Genomic DNA, 21,518 nt, shown 5'->3' on the forward strand with positions numbered 1-21,518 from the left:
TTTGTAAATGCAAGTATTTTAACTTGATCTCTGATTACTTTTGTATATTTATCTTTTAAAACATCATAGTATACAGAAAAACCCAAATATACATGGATAATATATTTGTTTATTTCAGACGAAACTGCATTTTAGCAGATGAAATGGGTCTTGGCAAAACCATTCAATCAATTACATTCCTCTACGAAATCCTTCTGACTGGTATAAGAGGACCTTTCCTGATTATTGCTCCACTTTCTACTATTGCAAACTGGGAGAGAGAATTTCGTACGTGGACTGATATTAATGTTGTGGTTTATCATGGGAGCCTGATTAGCAGACAGATGATACAGCAATATGAGATGTACTTCAGGGACTCACAGGTGTGTTATTGGTGATTTTGTTTGTTGTTTGAAAGGTCAGGTTGAAAACAATAAGCATTACATATTAATTACTTTCAAATGTATTACTTTAATTGCCTGCTAAGATCTTAGTTTGATTTTATTTATCATGTTTATTCTATAATAAATTTTGGTAGCCAAAGAGAAAAATGACAAAAGTAGCCAAGCTCATGCTCTGGTTCACTGTAAGGAAGTATGCTGACTTATACAAATATACAAATTTAATTTTATTCTTTGTTTTTCAACTAGAATGATTGTTGTACTAATTGTTTTCAAATACACATGAAATTTATTTTTAAAATAATGACTGTCTCTTACCATCCTATAGTTTTTTCCCCTCCATTTTTAAAATTTACGTCTTAAATGAACACCGTGGGTTTGAATCCCCATTGAGATGAAACCATAGGTTCTCTTATGTGTTCAATGGATTTTAATATTAGACTTTTTTTTTTTAATTTGGCTTGTTTACTTTGCGTATTGATACAAGATTACCTCTGTATCTTTCTCCCCTTTGGAGTGGTTATTTAATTACTTTGGTATTTTGATGGTTTTCTTCTCCTCTGTATCTTAGAGGCACATTTCCTATTTTACTTTGGGCACTCACTCTTTAGGAAAGAATTACCTGTTTTTCTGCTAAAAACACACATCATAAAATTGATATAACATTATGAGAAAGAATTCCCTAGCAGAAAGTAAAGACTAGAAACATGAAGGGCCACATTGCAGTTATGAGTGGCAGTATGACTCTTCTTAGGTAAAAACTTTTATCAAGAAATAAGAAACTAAATTAATTAAAACACAGTTCACACAAAATTGAACTTTTTCATTGGAAAAGGTTATGGCACTCTGCCTCAGTATAGCTCCTTAACATTTTATTTTCTTTCATTTACTCTTCTGTTTTGTACGGAGCATTATAACATATGGCCAAGGTCATGGGGATGTGATAAAGGTTAAAGTAAGATAAAGTGCGTGGACTTCTACTTTCGCCTTCTGATTATAACTGATTTTCTATCTATTTAAGGCTGTAAATCAATAAAATTGATTAATTTTATTTCTTCTTCATTTCCCTTCTAATTCTATGGTTGAAACAATTACACTTCTATGAAATTAAGCATCTGTGTAATCCTTTTATTCTTCAGTTCTATTGAAAATTATCACCTTTGCACCTTTGGTGCTTACGATACTTTATTTTGGTTATAGTTTGATTTCCTTCCACAGTGTTTTATTATTCTTAATTGTACATTTGTAGAATTTTAGAGCTATATGAATTTTAGTTTATATATAAACTGTGAAGTCCAATCTTATTTTTCAGAAGTACCATTAAAATATTGGAAGTTTAAGAGATTTTTAATGTATGTTTCATTTTAATTTGGTATAAATGTGATAGCCAGAAAGTTGAAACTTTCCTGATGTATTGTAAACTGAATAGTATATATTAATACATCACATTTTTATGGTAAATGTTATACATTCTAGAAGAATGTTATGTGATGGGTTTAAAATTTGAAAAGATAAAGATATCTCATATGATGAGATAAATAGATCTGTGCTTTAAATATGGAAATGACTTTCAGAGTTAACTCTTTCAGATATATTTTAATATAAATTAATTAAATATTTAACTTCTGCTTTTCCATTTATTAAATAGCTTGAAATTCCAGTAATAGTAAAATTATACTGTGATTTTCTGAATTGCCTTGGAAAAAGTAGCAGGTAATAGCACTAATATCTGTAAAGATATATTGAGTATTTACCATGTGCCAGGCAGTATGCTAAATGGTTTACAAGTAGTATTTCATTTAATCTTTGTAATATCAAGATTGTAAATAGGTAAAAATATTATCCTCATTTATAAATGAGGAAACTGAGGTAAAGAGAAGTTACATGGTTTCCCCCAAAATCACAGAGCAAAACTGGGATTAATAAACTCAAGGCAATTAGATTCAAGAGCCCTTGTTCTTCAATACTATGATGTCACCTTAACCAAATGCATTGTATCGCAGGTTTTTAGAGCTGTATAAATACCATAGACTTGTACTTTATACTTATTTTAATAATACTCGACTGGAGCTATTGTTTGGCTTGGTGGCCAATGTATGTAATTGTTATGAATTGTTCTCAAATTAATGTGATTAAGTTAATAGAAATTAAAATCCTAAATCAGATCACATGATCTTTCTTAACCCTTAATTTCTCCTAATCCCTAATAGTTTATAGTCTTCAATCCCATTTAAGCATTCTCTTCACTTGGATTCCAGGACTTTATACTGTCCTATATCAGTACCTATTCCTTCTGAGCCCCCCTTCACTGATTCTTTCTTATCTTCCCATATTTAAACTTGGGGTGACCCAGGGCTCAGTCTATAGACTTTTATATGCATACTCATTCCATCAGAGATTTCATTCAGTCACATAACTTAAGTACCATCTATACTGCTAGAAACTCCAAAATTTTCATCTCCAACTCTAACCTCTTTCCTAAATTCCCGGGTCATATACAAATGCCTAGTCAATTACTCCACTTGAATATCTAATAAACATCTCAAACATAACATATCCAAAACCCAAATCCTGCATTTACTCATTGTAGTAAATAGCAACACCAACTTCTAGTTGTTCCAGCCAAAAAGTTCAGTCAAACTTGAATTCTCTCTTTATCTCACTCCACTCCTATCCATTTAGCAAATCCTCTTGGGTCTACCTTCAAATTAAATCCAGAACTGAGCCCTTCTCATGACCTCCATTGATGATCTCTTGCCTGGATTACTATGATAGCCTCTTAACTGGTTTCTGTGATCCTGTCCTTGGCCTTTTTCAGACTATTTTTGCCACAGTAGACAAAAGAACTCTTTAAAAATGTGTATCAAGTCATGACACTTTTTGCCTCAAAACCCTCCAATAGCTTCTTGCCCCATAGTGAGATCCAGAGTCCTTACCGCAGCTTTCAAGGCCCTGTATAGCCTCATCCCCTCCACTCTCACTGGATTTCAACCATTCTGGCTTTCTTGCTATTGTTTGAATATTGCCAAAGATAATCCCAAATTACAGCCTTCACACATACTACTACTGCCAAGAATGCTTTCTCATCCAGATCTCTAGATGTTAACATGGCTTCCTCCCTCATCTTCAGGACTTTGCTCAATGTTACTTCTTAGTAATGGCCTCTCAGCCACTCTAAATAAAATTGGAATGGTTACTTCCAACCCCATACTTCCACATCCCTGTTTTAATTTAGTCTATGGCCTTTATTACTTTTTAACTTGGGGTTTTTAATTTGGGTTTTTTTCCCCCTTAATGGCTGTGTCCTATGTTTGAGTCATTGGAATGTAAGTTTCACTTGGATATTTTTTTTGGTCTATCTTATTTACTACTTTATCTCCAGTGACTAGAACAGAGTGTAGCCCGTAGACAATAAATATTCACTGAATAAATGACATGAGTGGCTAATTTTGGTTTTAACTACTTATTTGCAATTGTATATGTGGACTCATGGATGTAAGTAATAAACATTAGTACTGAAATTTCATTGGCTAGATTTTGTAATGGCCATTTCTTTTTAGACCCAACATTGTTATTATAACTCGTAAAAATTATGAAATGTTTTATCAAGGAATACTATTTGGATATAATTATAAATTGTATAATTGTGCTGGCATAATTTTTAACAGCATTCTTGAAAACACAGAAATCCAATACAGTTTTAAAGCTAAAATGCTTCAAGCATTTTAAGAGAGTGTCTGTTCATATATAAAATTTTCACTGGAAAATATTTTATAGCAGATCTCATTAAATGATTTTTATGCTATTTGACAAGAATTAAAAATTGTGATCAAGACATTCTAGCAAATTATTGTGTTTGGTAATAAATTTCTAGGGGCGTATCATTCGAGGAGCTTACAGATTCCAAGCCATCATCACCACTTTTGAAATGATTCTTGGAGGCTGTGGAGAGCTTAATGCAATTGAATGGCGATGTGTGATTATTGATGAAGCACATAGGTTAAAAAATAAAAATTGCAAACTTCTAGAAGGTCTGAAACTCATGAATCTGGTAAGTAACTTAGCATCATTTTTATGACTTAATTCCATTTCTTAGCTACATGGTAAAAAGTCAGGTCAGAGAGCTAAGGCTGAAAAGGTATTCCTTTTTTTATCTTAAAGTACAGATATATCTCATTTCTCTGTAATGATTAAGATTATTTTGCTTTAATTAATTAGCAAGGGGAAAAAATCTCATCTATTTTCTAAGACTTAAAGTTTTTAGTTCTTTCCTCCAAAAAGCTTTGGTAATTGGCTTTTAGAATTAAAAGAGAGAGAAAGAAACCTCTATAGAGTGTTGAAAAGAAGATAAAACCGTAAGTCTTAAGACATAAATTCCTCAATAAAAATCCCTTTCACCAAAGTTATAATATTATTCAGATCTTTTGTGATAGAGGGATAAAGTTTCTACACAATTCTGCATACTTAGCATATATCTGTTAAAATTAATAAATAAGATTTTTGAAAATCATTTTACTGTGTGTTTTCAAATCAAATTTTTTTAACATTTTGATTTAATTAACATCACATAATTAGTCCATGGGCACTTGAACAAATGACTCAAAAATATAGAACTACATACAGTAAAACACTGTAAGCGCTCCTTTTTACTCTTCATCCGTGCTTACCCCTACTCTTCCACTCCTTGCTCCAGTATTTACAAATTGGTATTGATCTGTGTAGACCATTTACTAATATATTCATACATGTGCAGACATACAGATATATATCTAAATATCTAGCTTAGGAATTTAGAGGTATTGTGAAATCAAATTTTAAATGATACTTTGTACTTTTATCATTAAAAATATTTTTATTTTTTTCTGTTACTATTATGTTTAATTTTAATGCAGGTTTAGTTTAGATGCATATTCCAATCAGCCCTTAACATTGTTGGATTATAGCATTAATGATTTAAGAATGTGTGTGAAAAGTTAGATGATGATCAGCCAAATTACAAAGAATGAGTACTATTTTGTACATAAATTACCATACCAAGAATGGTTGAGTATCAAAAAAAACAATAATAATAACCTCTTTGTTCTTTAGAAAGTGTTTCTTTGAGAAAACCTAAAATATGCTTCTTAATTATTTAGAACTTTCCCTTTAAAACCATCAATAGGTAAAAATTAATAGCAGACAAAGTATTAAGAGAATGATACAGAGTTTTTTAAAAAAGGGATTAAGAAAGTAAATTAATGAAGATATATGGGTAGAGATGTATTTTGAGTTGACTCTTGAAAATTTTGGTCAGAAAAATACTTGCTTTTCAAATACTGCAACAAGTGATAACCTACATCAGCTTTCACCTAATTTTAGTACTTTGGTGTTTGTTTGACATGAATACCATAGCACATGTTACTGACGTTTTTCTTGCTTTATGTAGGAACACAAGGTGCTTTTGACTGGCACACCTCTCCAAAATACAGTTGAAGAACTGTTCAGTCTTCTTCACTTTCTAGAACCCTTAAGGTTTCCTTCTGAATCGACATTTATGCAAGAATTTGGGGATCTGAAAACAGAGGAACAGGTATCCTGTTGGTCTTTATAAATAAGTACATCAAATCTCTTATCATTGTAATTATATGTATGTATGCTACATATATTTTCATCATTTTTTATGCAGGTGCAAAAACTTCAGGCCATCCTGAAACCAATGATGTTGAGACGATTGAAAGAAGATGTGGAAAAGAAGTTGGCACCTAAAGAAGAAACCATCATTGAAGTAGAACTGACTAACATTCAAAAGAAATACTACCGGGCTATTTTGGAGAAGAACTTTTCGTTTTTATCTAAAGGAGCAGGGCAGACTAATGTCCCTAACTTGGTCAATACCATGATGGAGCTCAGGAAGTGCTGTAATCACCCATATCTTATCAAAGGTAGCTAAACAGGATTGCAGACAAATACTTTTCTTTTAACAAATACTCACGAACAAAATAACAGCACAACTGCAGCTGTACTGGCTATTACAAGGAAAGGCAGTGATCCTATAACTCTTCTCTCTGGTGCTCTGAGAGATTACAAATGTTTCAGAATCAGGGACAGTGTGAACTACTTCATTACAGTGTCTCAGATTAGCATCACCAGGTTACAAAAGCAGGAGTTGTTGTGTTCAGTCTAACTTGGCCTATAGTTCCTCCTCCCGCTTAATCTTTCTTATGTACAAGACACAAAGCCCATCTTTGAGCCTCCGAATTTACATTTTTTTCCTGGTTTCTTTTCAGTCCAGGTGCCCTGGTTAGTGTCTTTCAGTTTTTGTGCTCTAATAGCATTACTTTCTAATGTCTTGTCAGGTTTTCTACTAGTGGTCTCTCTGTACATTTGGGTCTTTTCATTTATTCCTGGGAATATACTCCTATTTTATCCAAGACAAATCATTTCTTAGCTCAGTAACTAACTCACTTGCAATCCTGGTACTCTTTAATCGCTATACGGGCTAGGGGAAGGCAGAGAGCCTTTAATTCTGACCTAGACTCTGAAAGAACTATAATCAAAGTTACACTTGACTTCCCTTCTCATTTTTTTTTTTTTTTCGTTCTTGCTTTCATGGCCAGCAGGATGCTCATAAACATACCCAGGTTAATTATCATCACCTTTCAGTGATGATCACTGTTATGTTGGTGTTTAAATACTAGGTGTTCATTTAAAAATACATGTTTACTCATCTAGGTTAGAACCACGTTTTCATTAAGTATTTTCCTAATAGCATTTGTTAAACATTTAGTTAAGATAAATTTATATAAGACAGTATGCCAGGTTTCGTGGGAGATAAAAATTGCTTAAGACACTGTCCATATCCTCAGTGGAACTACAGGCTGGTTGGTGGGGATTTCGCCACAAACATAAATAATTTGAACAACAGTAATGTACCTACCATCAGAAAATTTTAATGTGTTTCAGAAACAGACAAGCACTGTTTTAAAAAGAAAACAATTGGGAGTTATTCTTGTATTTTTTTTGATAGGTGCTGAGGAGAAAATACTTGGGGAATTTAGAGATACATATAATCCAGCTGCTTCTGATTTTCATCTTCAAGCAATGATCCAGTCTGCTGGCAAATTGGTTCTTATTGATAAACTGCTTCCCAAAATGAAAGCAGGAGGTCACAAAGTGCTCATCTTCTCTCAGATGGTACGCTGCCTTGATATCCTAGAGGACTATCTTATACATAAAAGGTAAGGCATTCAAACATCCATTGAATTATACTATGAATTATGCTAAGTATATGTTATCAAGGTTTTTGCAGCACTGTACTGTAACCCAGCTTTTCTGACATCTTCTTAAGATCGATGAGAATCCATTTAAATCTACGCGTAAAGATTCTTTAGGATGATGTGTTAGATGTTTTCCTAACCTGTATATGTTGCAGTAGTAGGCAGGGGTAAGGTGACTGATTAAGAAAACTTTGCAAATTGACAGGTATTTGTTGACATACAAATGGGTTTATTAGTGTACATTTTACTTGATTGTAAACCTTGTAGTAGTGACATTTTAAGTGGATTTATAACCATTGTTAAAATTAAAGAAAATGATTCAAGATCCTTTTCTGACTTTTTCATTGTTATAATTAGAACCTGCACTTGCTGTACTTTGACTCTTATTGTACACTGTATAAGACTTGCTCATGCTTTAATCTTTTCTGATTTGTTTAATGTAGGCTTTTGTTTTGGGTTTTTTTTTTTTTTGTGGGTTTTTTTGGTATGTAACAGTAAGATAGTCTTAAATAATGTCTAATCAGTATTTAGATAAATAGGATATTTATCATAGGATATTTATCAGAGCATTAGTGACCCAATTAGATATTAACACATTAATATAAGAGAATCTGAAGATTCAGCTGTAGATTTTAGTTCACTGTATTTTGATCTTACTGAAAAGTAAAGATCTGTCTATCCTAGTTTATACTATCAAAGATTTTATAGTTTATTTTTATTTTTCATTTTATCTGTTTCCACTGTTAGTGTTCCTTTCCTTTAATCTTATTCCAAAATGTGTATTATTCTCAATCTTATAAATAAGAGAATTAAATTATAATAATTCTAAAAATAGCCATTCTTTCCTTTTCTTGATGTCTTTACATGAAGAACTTTATAAGATAAAGATAAATTTGAATTAGGTTGAATTTCATGGAAAACCTCAGATTTCCTTAATGTCAAAAGTAACATTATTGGAAGTCATACCCCTGTTTTACAGGTACTAGAGATAACAGTGCAGCTGCTGCTGAGACTCCAGTAAATTGTAGGTGGAAAAAAATATCTTGAACCAGAGAGATGTGGCAGATGTTAGTGTATTCCTCTTCTAGTTCCTAAATTTTTATGTATTTGATTTTTATTAATGTTTAACAATTTCTGAGTTTTATGTTAAATGAGGAAGGATGAAAGAAGTTAAAAGTTAATTGCTTGGCAGTAATGACTATGAAGAATTAGCATTATAGTTTGCCCTTAATAGATAATAGTTTACAAGCAGGTGTATCAGTTGAGAGAATTATATGATTGAGATAGAGAGAAATGTTTGTAGGCTTCTTGTATAGAGTTTTATGAAAGTCTGCTTCTTGCCAAAAAAAAAAAAGTTATTTGTTATATGAGATCAGTAAGTATATTCATTGTAAAGGTATGTTACCTACACATTCAGGAATGCAGAGATTTTGTAACTTCATATTACTGTGTGTTTCCTATTTAGCACCAATGCTGAAAAGTATAAAACCATAGAAACTAGTTGGAGTAATATTGCTTCTTCATTTTATGGTAAATGTAATGTTGCAGGAAAACTGATAAATATGTGTCTGTCACATTTGATAGAATTTCTTCATTTTCATTATGTTCATCTATCTAAGTTTATTGCACTTCATTTGATAGATATTTATATGAGCGAATTGATGGAAGAGTCAGAGGGAACCTTCGACAAGCTGCTATAGATAGATTCAGTAAACCTGATTCAGATCGATTTGTCTTTCTTCTGTGTACCCGAGCTGGTGGGTTGGGCATCAACTTAACTGCAGCTGACACTTGTATAATTTTTGATTCTGATTGGAATCCTCAAAATGACCTTCAGGTAAATAAATTCCTTGGCTAAGATAATTTTTTTTAATTCCCGTAACTATCTTTGATAATTCACTTGGTTTATTTTCATATGGACAAACTAACGTGTATGTTTCCCTAAGAAATTTTATCTGTGCCAAATAAAATAGATGAAATTATTTTTATTTTAATTTAATGACATTAAAATATAATAAAACATACTTATTTAGATTATGTATCATACCAACTTCTAGAAAAGGTTTACCTATTTGAATACAGTATTTAATTGTTTAAAGTATATATTATGTAGATTTGAGATAGGCCTAAGCTATAAGAATAACCTATTTGTAGTAATTAAAATTTCAGAATTTTACTTCCTTTAATAAGTACTTGATTATCCTAATTTCATCTTCTCAGTTGTCATATAATACAGTATGCATAGAATTGAGACAACAGACTATGCCTTTTTATGCAGAAAATTAATGCATACATATAAATTAAGACTATACTTGGACTTCATAGAAACATAGAAATATTAATGAGTGATCAGAGTGAGTCAGAGTTTGAAGGTGTGTTATCTAGGAAGGGTATGAGAAGAGAACAAAGTATAAGAGAAATTCTTCTTTTATTGTTCATGGTAGTATTAGTTGTACTGCAACTGATAGGGATATATTATTACTTTAAATAGATATGACACCAAATATAGTGAATTGTTCTTGAGAATATACCTGGCTTGCTTAATAAAAGATAAAGTTTTAACCTCTCATTTGTATAATCTATTTTAGAATTTACCAGACAAATTTCAAGTGTAGTAGGAACTTGAGATAAAATATGAAGTTCTAAATGTAATCTCTGATTTTCCTGCTTCCAAAATGTCTACATATTAGATGATTAGTTCTTTCTGTGTTTAAATAAAATTTAGGTCTCCAGAGTTAATCACCTTAGGTTTTTACCTGCCTCAAAATTATGCAGCTTAACTAAATGTATTGAAAAGATCATTGATAATGTGGTGGAAAAAAATTTAGAAATTTAATATTAAAGTTCAAAACCAACAGCTAAAATAATCTGTTCCTAGAATTTATATTCCTGTCAAAAATTGTATTAATGACACTCTCTTTAAAAAATAATTTTTCACAGATTTATAGTCTCTAAAATATAACTTTAAATTTTAACTTATTGCTGATTGTGGAATCATTCCTCATCTTGGTAAGCTTTACCTTCATTTCTAGAGAAAGGTTATATGTAATTCAGTAGCAAGATTGTCTAAAAATTCTTACACATACTTTTATATTCCATCAAGACAATTTAGTGTACAGACTCACAGACATAGAATACAGACTTGTGGTTGCCAGTGGGGAGAGGTGTGGGTAGGGACAGACTGGTAGTTTGAGATTTATAGATACTGACAGGTATATATAGAATAGATAAACAAGTTTATACTGTATAGCACAGGGAAATATAGTCAAGATCTTGTAGTAGTACACAGTGAAAAAGAATATGAAAACGAATATATGTATGTTCATGTGTGACTTAAAAACTGTGCTGTACACCAGAAATTGACACAACATTGTAAACTGACTATAGCTCAATTTAAAAGAAGGATAGTTTAACGTGTAATGCCTTTTGTGCTATTTTGTAAAATAAACTGAATCTGTAACTTTTCATTTTTTATAGGCCCAAGCCCGTTGCCACAGAATCGGTCAGAATAAAGCAGTTAAGGTCTACCGACTAGTAACTCGTAACTCATATGAGAGAGAGATGTTTGACCGAGCCAGTCTGAAACTGGGTCTAGATAAGGCTGTGTTACAGAGCATGAGTGGAAGAGAAAGTAATGTTGGTGGTGTATGTATATTTTCTTCTTCACTTGGAGCTTTTCTGCTTCGGTTTGCATTAATTTTAACCTCAGGTCATGTCATTGAACTTTGATCCATACTGAACACTAATTAGATGCTTCTATGTAAGGAGGAATTTCAGAATAGAACTACATTTAGTTAATACTTTTTGAATCCTTTTCTTCTGTGTAGTAGCTTCAATGATTGTGAATTCCAAGATGTGTTTTCAAAGTAGAAATTCTTGCTTTTAGGCTGTTTGTATCATGGCATAGCAAATTAGAATTTGTGAATTTTCCTGCATTTTTTTCTATAAACAGTTTTTCAAAATAAATTTTTAGGGCCAAACTACTAGCATTGGCTTTATCTTGTTATAAATGATGTTTTGGGCCTACCTGCCCCTCAGAATTATTACCTTATTTGTATCTTGTGCTTTATCACAGCTATTGAACCCTAGTACTAAAATGAACCTTGAGAAGTTACTTGCCCCATAGGCTTTGTTTTAACTGAAGCCAGTTTAGGCAAATGGCAAATCTTATTTTCAAGATAGCAAAGAGTCAACAGCTTCAATGCATTCTTTCAGAGAATTCTCTCAGGTACATCCCAAGCCCTGAATGCAATTTAAGCATAACTTCTCTGTTCTTTGACATTCTTTAGGAATACTTTCTCATTCTATGAACTTTAAAAAAAAAATGTTACCAAAATGTTTTCTCTTAGATTCAACAGCTTTCCAAAAAGGAAATAGAAGATCTGCTTCGAAGAGGTGCTTATGGTGCCATTATGGAAGAAGAAGATGAGGGCTCTAAATTCTGTGAAGAAGATATCGATCAGATTTTACTACGTCGTACAAAAACCATTACAATTGAGTCAGAAGGACGTGGGTCAACATTTGCCAAGGTAACGCTGAGTAGTGGTACTTTATAAGTATACCAGCAATGTTCTCTATTAAAAAAATTTTAGTTGTCTCTTTACTAATTATTTGCAGAGCTTCTATTTAATGTTTAAATAAACTGAATTTCTCAAAAGAAGTAGGTAATAGATTCTTTTCCTTCATTTTTTCTGATCTCTCATACCAAATTTCACATGTACTTTTCTGATCCTAGTGAAATAGAGTAAGAGTAATAACTAGAAATAGTTATAAGTGTTAATTAGAGTAGAACATTTGAAATCAGATTTATCAGTTAAAGAGCTTATAGCAAAAATATAAATAATATAGTGTAGAAGGTTAAATCATCTTACGTTAACTTATAATAATTTAAACTACTTAAAGGAGAGAGAGGATTTCTATTATCATTTTAAATATTTAAATCAAATTTGGGGAGAGCAAAATGAAATTTGTGTTTTGAAAGGAAATATTGATAACTGCCTATCTATCTATCCTATCTGGGAAAAACACTTTAAAAGTTTCCTAACTGCATTTATATTCCTTTTTTTCCAACAGCGATATGGTAAACCTATATGTTGCATTCTTCTGAAGAGTTTTTTAATTACAGTATTCTGTCCCATGTGCACTGATTCATTCAGGTTTTCTCCTTTCCACTTTAATTTCTTTCTACATTTCCTTCCTTTATCCCCTCTTCACTTCCAACCCAGAAGTCTTTCTTTTTTTTTTTTTTTTTTTTTTTTCCTGAAGTCTTTCTTGATCTTTATGGAGGAAAAGACTGTCTTACAGCAGGTAGTCCAAGTGCTACACCAAAAGTAATGATAGCAGTTTTCATATGAAAACTTTTTATTCAGCAGACTAATGAAATCTTGTGTCAGGTACTTTAGTAAGTGATGGGAATACTAAAGTGAAAGAATTATAGTCACTGAAAAAAGTAAAGGAGAAAATGATTAACTGTCCATAAAATAGGAGAGCAGAGAATCAGGAAAGCCTTTACAGAGAAAATAACATTTGAGCTGAGTCTTTAAGGAAGTTTGAATTTCATTGTGTTACAAAAAGAGAAAGCCACAGAAATGAGCCATGTGTTACTAAACTACAAGAAAGATTTAAAGAAATATGACATAGACATTTATGGATGCACAGTGTAAATTAAATGGAGATAGAAATGAAGGTTAGAGGTTGGACCCAAATTGTGAAGGGCTCGAAAAAAATTCCATTTTGAGGAATTTGAACTTGATCCTGAGGCAGTTTTAAAGCTTTTAAATCCCTTCAAGCAGAAAATGGACATAATGTGATCTGGTTTAGAAACTTAACTCTTAATAGCAGTGTAGAGAATGAGATTGGAATGAGAAGGGCTAGAGGCGTAGAGACCAGATAAGAAGTGTACATAGGCTGTGGTGATAGATGAGCTAGGATAGTGGGGATCCACTTGAATTAACAAGAACTGATGACCAGTTACAAATTTGTGGAAGGAGGTGTCAGAAATGACTTGAAGGTGGTTGTCTGTCTCAAGGAGGGTCATGGTATCATTAAGTAAGACAGAGAATGCAGGAGAAGGAAGTTTGTATGAAGAAAATAAAATATTCGAGCTGTTATATTTGTGCCATTTACAGAACACCTGGGTGGAGATGTCCAGGGGAGTTGTCTAGGATACAGATACAGATTTGGGAGTTACTAGAGAAAAAAAGCAGAAGAAAGTAGTATTGTGGAAACAAAAGGAATATTGCAGAAGTAAAGTATAAAGCTGAGAACTAAAATTAGTCATGATTTTTTTTTAATAGAGGCATATGCTTTCTCATTTATAATGTTAATAATAATAATCATGGAAAGTCAAAACACCAGGGTTTGAAATCTGACTCATAAGCTTAGTGACCTTGGACAGTTAACCTTTATGAGTCTTTTCTTGTCCTTATAAAAGACAGCATAATATTCATGCTTGGCCTTTCCTACTTTATTATAAAGTGTTACTTGAGCATTATTTTACTCAGGTATGCTCTAATCATAACCAGATGTACTCTAAGAATGTGAAATACTTTAGACGTAAATATTTGTTTTAAACCCTCAGACCAGGGAACAATTACTACTTTTGAAAAGAGAGCTTATTGAAAAGCTACCACTATAGCTGAGGAGCAGAGAGTTTGCCTGTACTTGTCTTACAATTTTTTTCATTTCCATAATTGTTTGGGAATGTCATATAGTAGGCGTTTGGCATAGTGAGATAGGGCACCACTGTATAATGGCACCAAAGGAAAAAAGTTGATAGTATTTTATACTTTTCCCTGGAATTTCCAAAAACTTCAGCTATACACAGTTGTTTTCAGTGGTTTGGATAAATGTAATTCAATCCATGTCTCTTTGCATTATCAAAGAGTTTCTGGTAAGAAGCTGTATATATATGGAGCAGGGTGTATAATAAGACTAATTAGACCTAGTACATATCCATTAATTAGACTCATTATTGGTAACTTCATTTATAAGTGTTTATATCCACTAAACCTTGTTTTAAGAGATTTTCATAAAGGCAGTTAGGTAGATCCTAGAAACAGAAAAGTTTCTGATCTGATTTTAAATTTGGTGTAGAACAAAAGGCTTTGAATTGCTTAATTTACAAAAACAAAATAGTATGAGTCAAGCTTCAGATAGATTGCTTATTTGTAAGGGCCTCTGTGGCACCTAAGACCTTTCTGCTACTTTCTGAAGAGGAAGATGGACTTCACCATTTTAAAGTCTTCCCTTGCAAATAATAAAGAAATTTAGTGATTGAAGGAATACATTTTAAGAAAAATATCTTGGGGGAACTAGGATATTAAGATTTAACATTTGAAAGTAGTTAGTAAACCTGTACTTGATGGCATCCTCCACAGCAGGCATTTCATTTCTTTAGGCATTAATCCATTGTTAGAAACCTTAAGAATTTTGTAAGTCATCTTGAAAGTAGGTTATATGTCAGCTACCAAGAGCATCTGGAATTATTTAAAATATTTAAATTTTTATTTGAAAAGTGAATTTATTATTTTTCTTAAAATCTTTTAAAGCCATTTAATTGTGACATATAGTTTCTTCCGGGCAAATTATTTTAATTATTAACAGTTACCTGGTAGCTGAATAAAAGTGATTATCCACTGTAACACAGAGTTTTTTAAGGTAAGCAACCATAAAGTAATATGTTTCAAAAATCTAGTTGTTTCCTTTTAGTGACTTTCCATATTCAATGGTTTCTCTAGAGACATATATCAGTGACACTGTAAGACAGAATAAAACACTGTGAACTTCAGTGAACTTTTCATTATTCTTGAAAATTGATGAGTATATTAATGAAGATTTTAAAGTATGGATATCATATGTACTCAGGAGAAATTCGTTTCTGAATTAACAAAATGAAGTCCCCTCATAGTTTAGGAATATATAGTTTAGGAATGACATCTGTTACTCAATATTCATTCATACCATGTTGACGAATTTTCATCACATACTTACTTTTATGCAGGTGATGATGGCTATCTACTTTTCATATTATCAAACTAGTTAGCCTTTACTCTTTTAATTTGATTATAAGTTTTTATAACATGTGGTTTATAATTAAAAGGTGTCTCACTGTGTTTTCTGTTGCCACTGTAACAAATTTATTCTCTTATCATTCTGGCTGTCAGAATGAGTCCAAAATGAGTCTTACGGGCTAAAATCAAGGTGACAGTAGGACTGGTTCCTTCTGGAGGTTCCAGGAGAGAATCTCTTTCTTATCTCTTCCAACTTTTAAGACTGCCTGCATTTCTTGGCTTATGACCATGTTACACATTATTGCAATCTCTCCTTCTGTTGTTAGTCTTTTGTTCTTCTGTAGTGAAATCAACTCTTTCCTCTTATAAGGACAGTTGTGATTGCATTTAAGGCCTTTCTGCATAATACAGGCTAATCTCCACATTTTAAGATCCTTAATTTAAACACATCTGCCAAGCCCCTTTTGCCATGTAAACTAACATTCCCAAGGTTCCAGGAATTAGGACCTAGATATCTCTGAGAACTGTTATTCAGCCTACCACATTCACCATTTCAAAGAAATAAAAAATTGCTATTTTCAATAGTTTCACAATATTAAAGCTATAGTTTACAGCAAGCAAAAAAGGAATTTAAATTCATTTCATTAAAGCATTTATTTCTGTCACTTCTGTTTCATAAATATGCCAGTAAGATGCATATTTTTAAACATTTATAATATTTAAATACTTGCTAGATATAAGCATCTTAATAACCCAATCTCAAGAATGTTTGATGGAATGAATATATTTATTACTTGGTAAATACTATCACGAGCAGTCATTGTAAAGTTCAACAAGAAGCACTTAGCTCTACACTGGAAATTGACATAATGTTGTAAAATGACTATAACTCAACAAAAAAAATGTAAAAAAAAAAAAGAAGCACTTAAGATTTAAATTTTGTTCCTACTTATTCTTTAGATGTTTCATTAAGATTCAAACTATAAATATAGACACAATAATGTCATGAAACCTGTGTACTTATCATCCAATTTCAACAGTTATCAACTCATGCTAAATTTGTTTTATCACTACCCTACCCGTCTATCATACTATTTTAAAGCAAACCCCAGACATTATATCATCAGCTCTACAAATGTTTCTGTATATATATCTAGAGATTTCTTTAACACAACCACAATACTATTATCACATTTAAAAATAAAATTAACAATAATTCCTTGATATCATTAAATTTTCAGTGTTCAAACTTCCAGTTGTCTTGAATATCATAAATGGCATGTTGCTTGTAACAGTTTTATTATCTTTTTTATGTGTAATTTTCTGCATTTTAAAGTTATATCAAAATGGGTTCTTTAATGAAGCTTTTTATCATTTGATGATTATATCCCAGATAATTAGGCATTACCCTGCAGCCATTTACCAATTATATTCTTCTTTGAAAATCATTTTATGTGACTGTATTCTTCCATTTATTCTAATAAGAGTTTAGCATGCATTTTTTCAGGCCCTTTTCTTAAAGCATCGTAAATCTTCACTGCTTATTCCATTTTTATAAAGTACTTTGATAATTTTTCTTTGAAGCCACGTTTTTAAGAACTTAAGTTGCAAATAATTGTTATTTATGAGTTACAGTGTTGAACTGTAGTATATAAATTTTTTTCCACCTAAAAGATTGTATAATTTCTATAATATTTAAGAAAATAAATCATTTATATTTTCTTTTATTCCTCTGTAATTTCTTACATTTTTACAATTATGCATTATTTATGTTGTAAGGAAAAGAGTTTTATAAATAAAGATAGCCAGTGGTTCATTTTTCTTTATTTCTCGTATCATTTCATCATATCATGTATTGTATTTTCTTTAGGAGACGTATCTATGTAAAAATGTGATGGAAGTAAAGTAAGAGAGCACCAGAAAATGAACTATACAGGGCAAATGAAATTCTTATTACCTAATTTTTTAATATTTTGTATAGTATTTCTAGAAAGCATGTATCTCTGTCCTCTGTGATTTTTTGACCAAAAAGATTTGATCCTTGCTTATCAAGAGTTTAAGACTTAAGCAACAGTAATAACTTAATTAATTCTGCCCCTAAAACTCAAGCATTGGCATTTAGCCCTTGGTCTTAAGCAGATGCTGTGCTATGTTTCAGACCACTGCATTTGAAACATCCTTTGAGTGTATGCGTATGTATGCTGAATTCAAATTCTATCCACAGTAAATATGAGATTAGGTTTTAGATATACTTTGGTAGATTTTTCCTCTAAGCTTCAAAACATTTTGAAAAACTCCCATTATATATTTCAGGCAAGTTTTGTGGCATCTGGAAACAGAACAGATATTTCCTTAGATGACCCCAACTTCTGGCAAAAATGGGCGAAAAAGGCAGAAATAGATATAGATGCCATCAGTGGTAGAGTAAGTATTTCTTTCCCTTTTGAAAAAATGACCTTTTGGAATACTTTGGTAATATTATAATATCTTAAAGCATTCAACTATGTACTTACTTAAATAAATTTATTTGCATAAATTAATTGATACAGGGTCGTAGAATGATGACATGTTGAGTCAGGCACTGCTTCAGTTTAATTCTTCTGATACCTGTCATGATAGGTTATAATACCGGGAAAGTATAATTTTGGGTATTATTTGTGTTAAAATTATGTGTTTTTTAATTTTTAAGATGTTTTCAATTAATAATTCCTTTTATTTTGCTCCTTAACCTTGTTTTATTTTTATTTATTTATTTATTTATTTTTTGGTGTCAGATCCCATTAATGATGATGCAGTCAAATATAAAAGGAGAAAAACAGCAATAAAAAAAAGTATTTTTAAACTTTTTTTTTTAATAATGTCCTTTGGAGCTAAGGAAAAAGGGCCAAAAAGCTAACATAGGATTCAAAGAACTGATAATAACAGAACTGTTCATTTCATGAGATACCTATCTAGTAATTTATAGGAATTAATGTTTGGGAGCCTTACCTGCTATCAAAATAACTGCTACATGATTAAAAGAATTTTGTATTGAGCATTGATGCACGGGATCTAATTTAATAGATGACCTTTTAAAATGTAAAACTTTACAATTAAATAATAATCATCATTATTTAATATATTTTGGAAATATGTATAGTTCTATATAAAGCAAATAAGTAAATTTGAAAAGATATTTCTAAAAATATTATTTGCATATGGCATGTTTATATGCCTAAAAAGGCAATGGAATCTGCAGACCACTGTTAAGTTAAATGAGATTATTGAATTAACTACATGAAGGATAAATATGCCATTAGCCTTCTTAAATATCACCACTAACAGGAATAGAAAAATATAATGGAAGAGGAAAACTAGTTAACAGTAGGAAAATAAACATTTATAACATTTAGGGTATCTACTGAAAGATGTATATGATTTCAGTTAAATCAATTACCAAACTTAATTGGGAGATTTGTCAATTGGAAAGAAAAAACTACATACTTTAAACATTTTAAGAGTTCATTTATAAACATTGAAGTACAACCCAAATCAACATATAACCAGACAAAATCTAAAATTCCCCTGGAAGTCTTACTGACTTTCTTTGTACCCATCTTGTATCATAAAATATTACATCCTGAATACCATTTGTTTGTTTATGCATTAATCTGATCCTCAGGACTTTGAATTTCTCATGAGCAGGAAGCTGTCTTATTCACAGCTGAACCACAGCCCACAACATGGTGCCTGACTTAAAAGAAATTATTCAATGAAGGTGAAAACATGTCAACTTAAGTTGTTTTGAATAAATTAAATAGCTTTGAACATAGTGAGGGCCATACATTTATTACCTTGCTTGTGGTATATTAGTATAACTCTTTTGGGAAGCACAGAAACATGTTTCTAGATCCTAAGATAATTACATCTTTTGACCAATATTTCTGTTTCTAGATATTTCACTTCTTTTGGAATTATCTTTAGGATAAACTTAGATCACAAAGACTTACTTTAGCTTTATGTGTTTTAAAAATTAAAAACAATCTAAATTAAATTGTGAAATAAGTATGTAAAGAAAATTATGATACATAAATTCAGTTTAAAAATAAAATGCGTGGTTATTGAAGAAACACAGTACAATAACTTTCACATTAATATAAAGCCACATACCTAATTCTGTTTATAACTGTAATGTTACAACATTTCATTCATATATATATATATATATATATTTATATATACATATTTATATATATTTATATATTTATATAAATAAGGGTTTTAAAGAAGTGAAAAAATTTTTAATGGATTTGGTACATTGGTGGAATTGTTAGCAATTTCATTTCTCTGGCTTTCTATAATTACTTTATTATTTGTACAACTTGAAAGGTAAAAATGTAAAATATTATTATAAACAAACTAGTAAAAGGACCTTCAAGTAATAGCTATTCAATTTTACAGAACAGCTTGGTTATTGATACTCCAAGAATTAGGAAGCAAACAAGACCCTTTAGCGCCACAAAAGATGAATTGGCTGAATTATCTGAAGCTGAAAGTGAAGGAGATGAAAAACCCAAACTCCGGAGACCTTGTGAGCGTTCAAATGGCTATGGAAGAACTGAATGCTTTAGAGTAGAGAAAAATCTGCTAGTTTATGGGTAAAGTATTATTTTTAATGTTTACTGTTAGTAGTCTTGTATGTAAATTTGCAGAAAACATACACTGTATTCTAGTATATTTTTAATCTTATTAGAATCAATAAAATGTATTTTAAGTACCCTGCATTTGTATATTTAACATATTTAATAGTAGAATGAGAAGATATCCTTAAATTTTATAATTATAAATGTATCACTAATATCAAACTCCTTGTTGTTCTCAGATTTACATACTCAGTAACACAAAATGGATAATGTTTTTATCCATTGTTGAATAAAATGTACTAGAAATTACTGTACCATGGCTCTACAATTTACTCATGGGGGAAAAAACTTTATTGGGTAAATCCTGTTAATGACAAAATATGTTTTTTGCAGTTTTACTCATGAGTAATGTTTTTCTCTAGAATTTGACTCAATATTAATGTAAACACACCTTTTTTTTAACTAGATGGGGCCGATGGAGAGAGATTCTATCACATGGCCGTTTTAAAAGGCAGCTAAATGAGCATGATGTAGAAATAATTTGCCGAGCGCTATTAGCATATTGCCTTGTTCATTATCGAGGAGATGAGAAAATTAAAGGCTTCATATGGGATCTCATTACTCCAACCGAAGATGGGCAGACACGAGAGCTACAAAATCATCTAGGTAAGAACGTTCTTTTATTTTCTTTTTCAATTTATTTTAAGTTGTATAAGTAACACTTAACGTAGTACCCTATAAAATATTGAAGCATTACAAATACTGGTAAAGAACCCTTAACCTTCACCCTCAAGTCAAGTTCCAGCTTGGAAAATACCAGTGTTATTAGTTTGGTTGAGTTTTATATATTGTTATCAAACATGTATTGGTTTGCAAGTTGTTGACCCAGTAATATGTCTTTGAGGTTATCCCATCTGTATTCTTGTAGCTCTGTCTCATTTTTTAAACTCCTGCTTAGTTGTCCTTGTATGGATATTTATTAAGTCATTTAGCATCTCCTTTAATGATGGGCATTTAGGATATTTCCAATTTTAGACAGTTAAAAAACAAGTTTCAGTGAAGATCCTTGTACATTCCTCCTAGTACACGTGACTAACTCTTCCACTAAAGTAAATATCAAGAAATGGAATTGTTAAGGTACAGTGTATATGTGTCTTTAGTACCTGAAATGTGGCCTATGTATTAAAAGCATCAGCATCTCCCAGGAGCTTCTTAGAAGTGCAGAATCTTAGGCCTCAGACTTAATAA

The 21,518-nt window shown here is 31.3% G+C and overlaps 1 protein-coding gene across 16 annotated transcripts in view; it reads left to right on the top strand.

Moving 5' to 3' along the window:
• CHD9 (chromodomain helicase DNA binding protein 9) overlaps nt 1–21,518 on the top strand; it is a 208,659-nt gene that overhangs the window by 145,084 nt on the left and 42,057 nt on the right. For all 16 annotated transcript variants that reach the window (XM_006185980.2, XM_014560314.2, XM_032486309.1 and 13 more), the window contains 11 exons: nt 119–362; nt 4,255–4,431; nt 5,806–5,949; nt 6,046–6,301; nt 7,387–7,597; nt 9,278–9,473; nt 11,114–11,281; nt 11,986–12,165; nt 17,962–18,072; nt 20,089–20,285; nt 20,737–20,936. In XM_006185980.2, the coding sequence (XP_006186042.1) occupies nt 119–362; nt 4,255–4,431; nt 5,806–5,949; nt 6,046–6,301; nt 7,387–7,597; nt 9,278–9,473; nt 11,114–11,281; nt 11,986–12,165; nt 17,962–18,072; nt 20,089–20,285; nt 20,737–20,936 (2,084 nt within the window). The remainder of the gene's footprint in view (nt 1–118; nt 363–4,254; nt 4,432–5,805; nt 5,950–6,045; nt 6,302–7,386; nt 7,598–9,277; nt 9,474–11,113; nt 11,282–11,985; nt 12,166–17,961; nt 18,073–20,088; nt 20,286–20,736; nt 20,937–21,518) is intronic.

Source organism: Camelus ferus, chromosome 9 (assembly GCF_009834535.1).
Source record: "Camelus ferus isolate YT-003-E chromosome 9, BCGSAC_Cfer_1.0, whole genome shotgun sequence".
Classification (NCBI taxonomy): Eukaryota; Metazoa; Chordata; class Mammalia; order Artiodactyla; family Camelidae; genus Camelus; species Camelus ferus.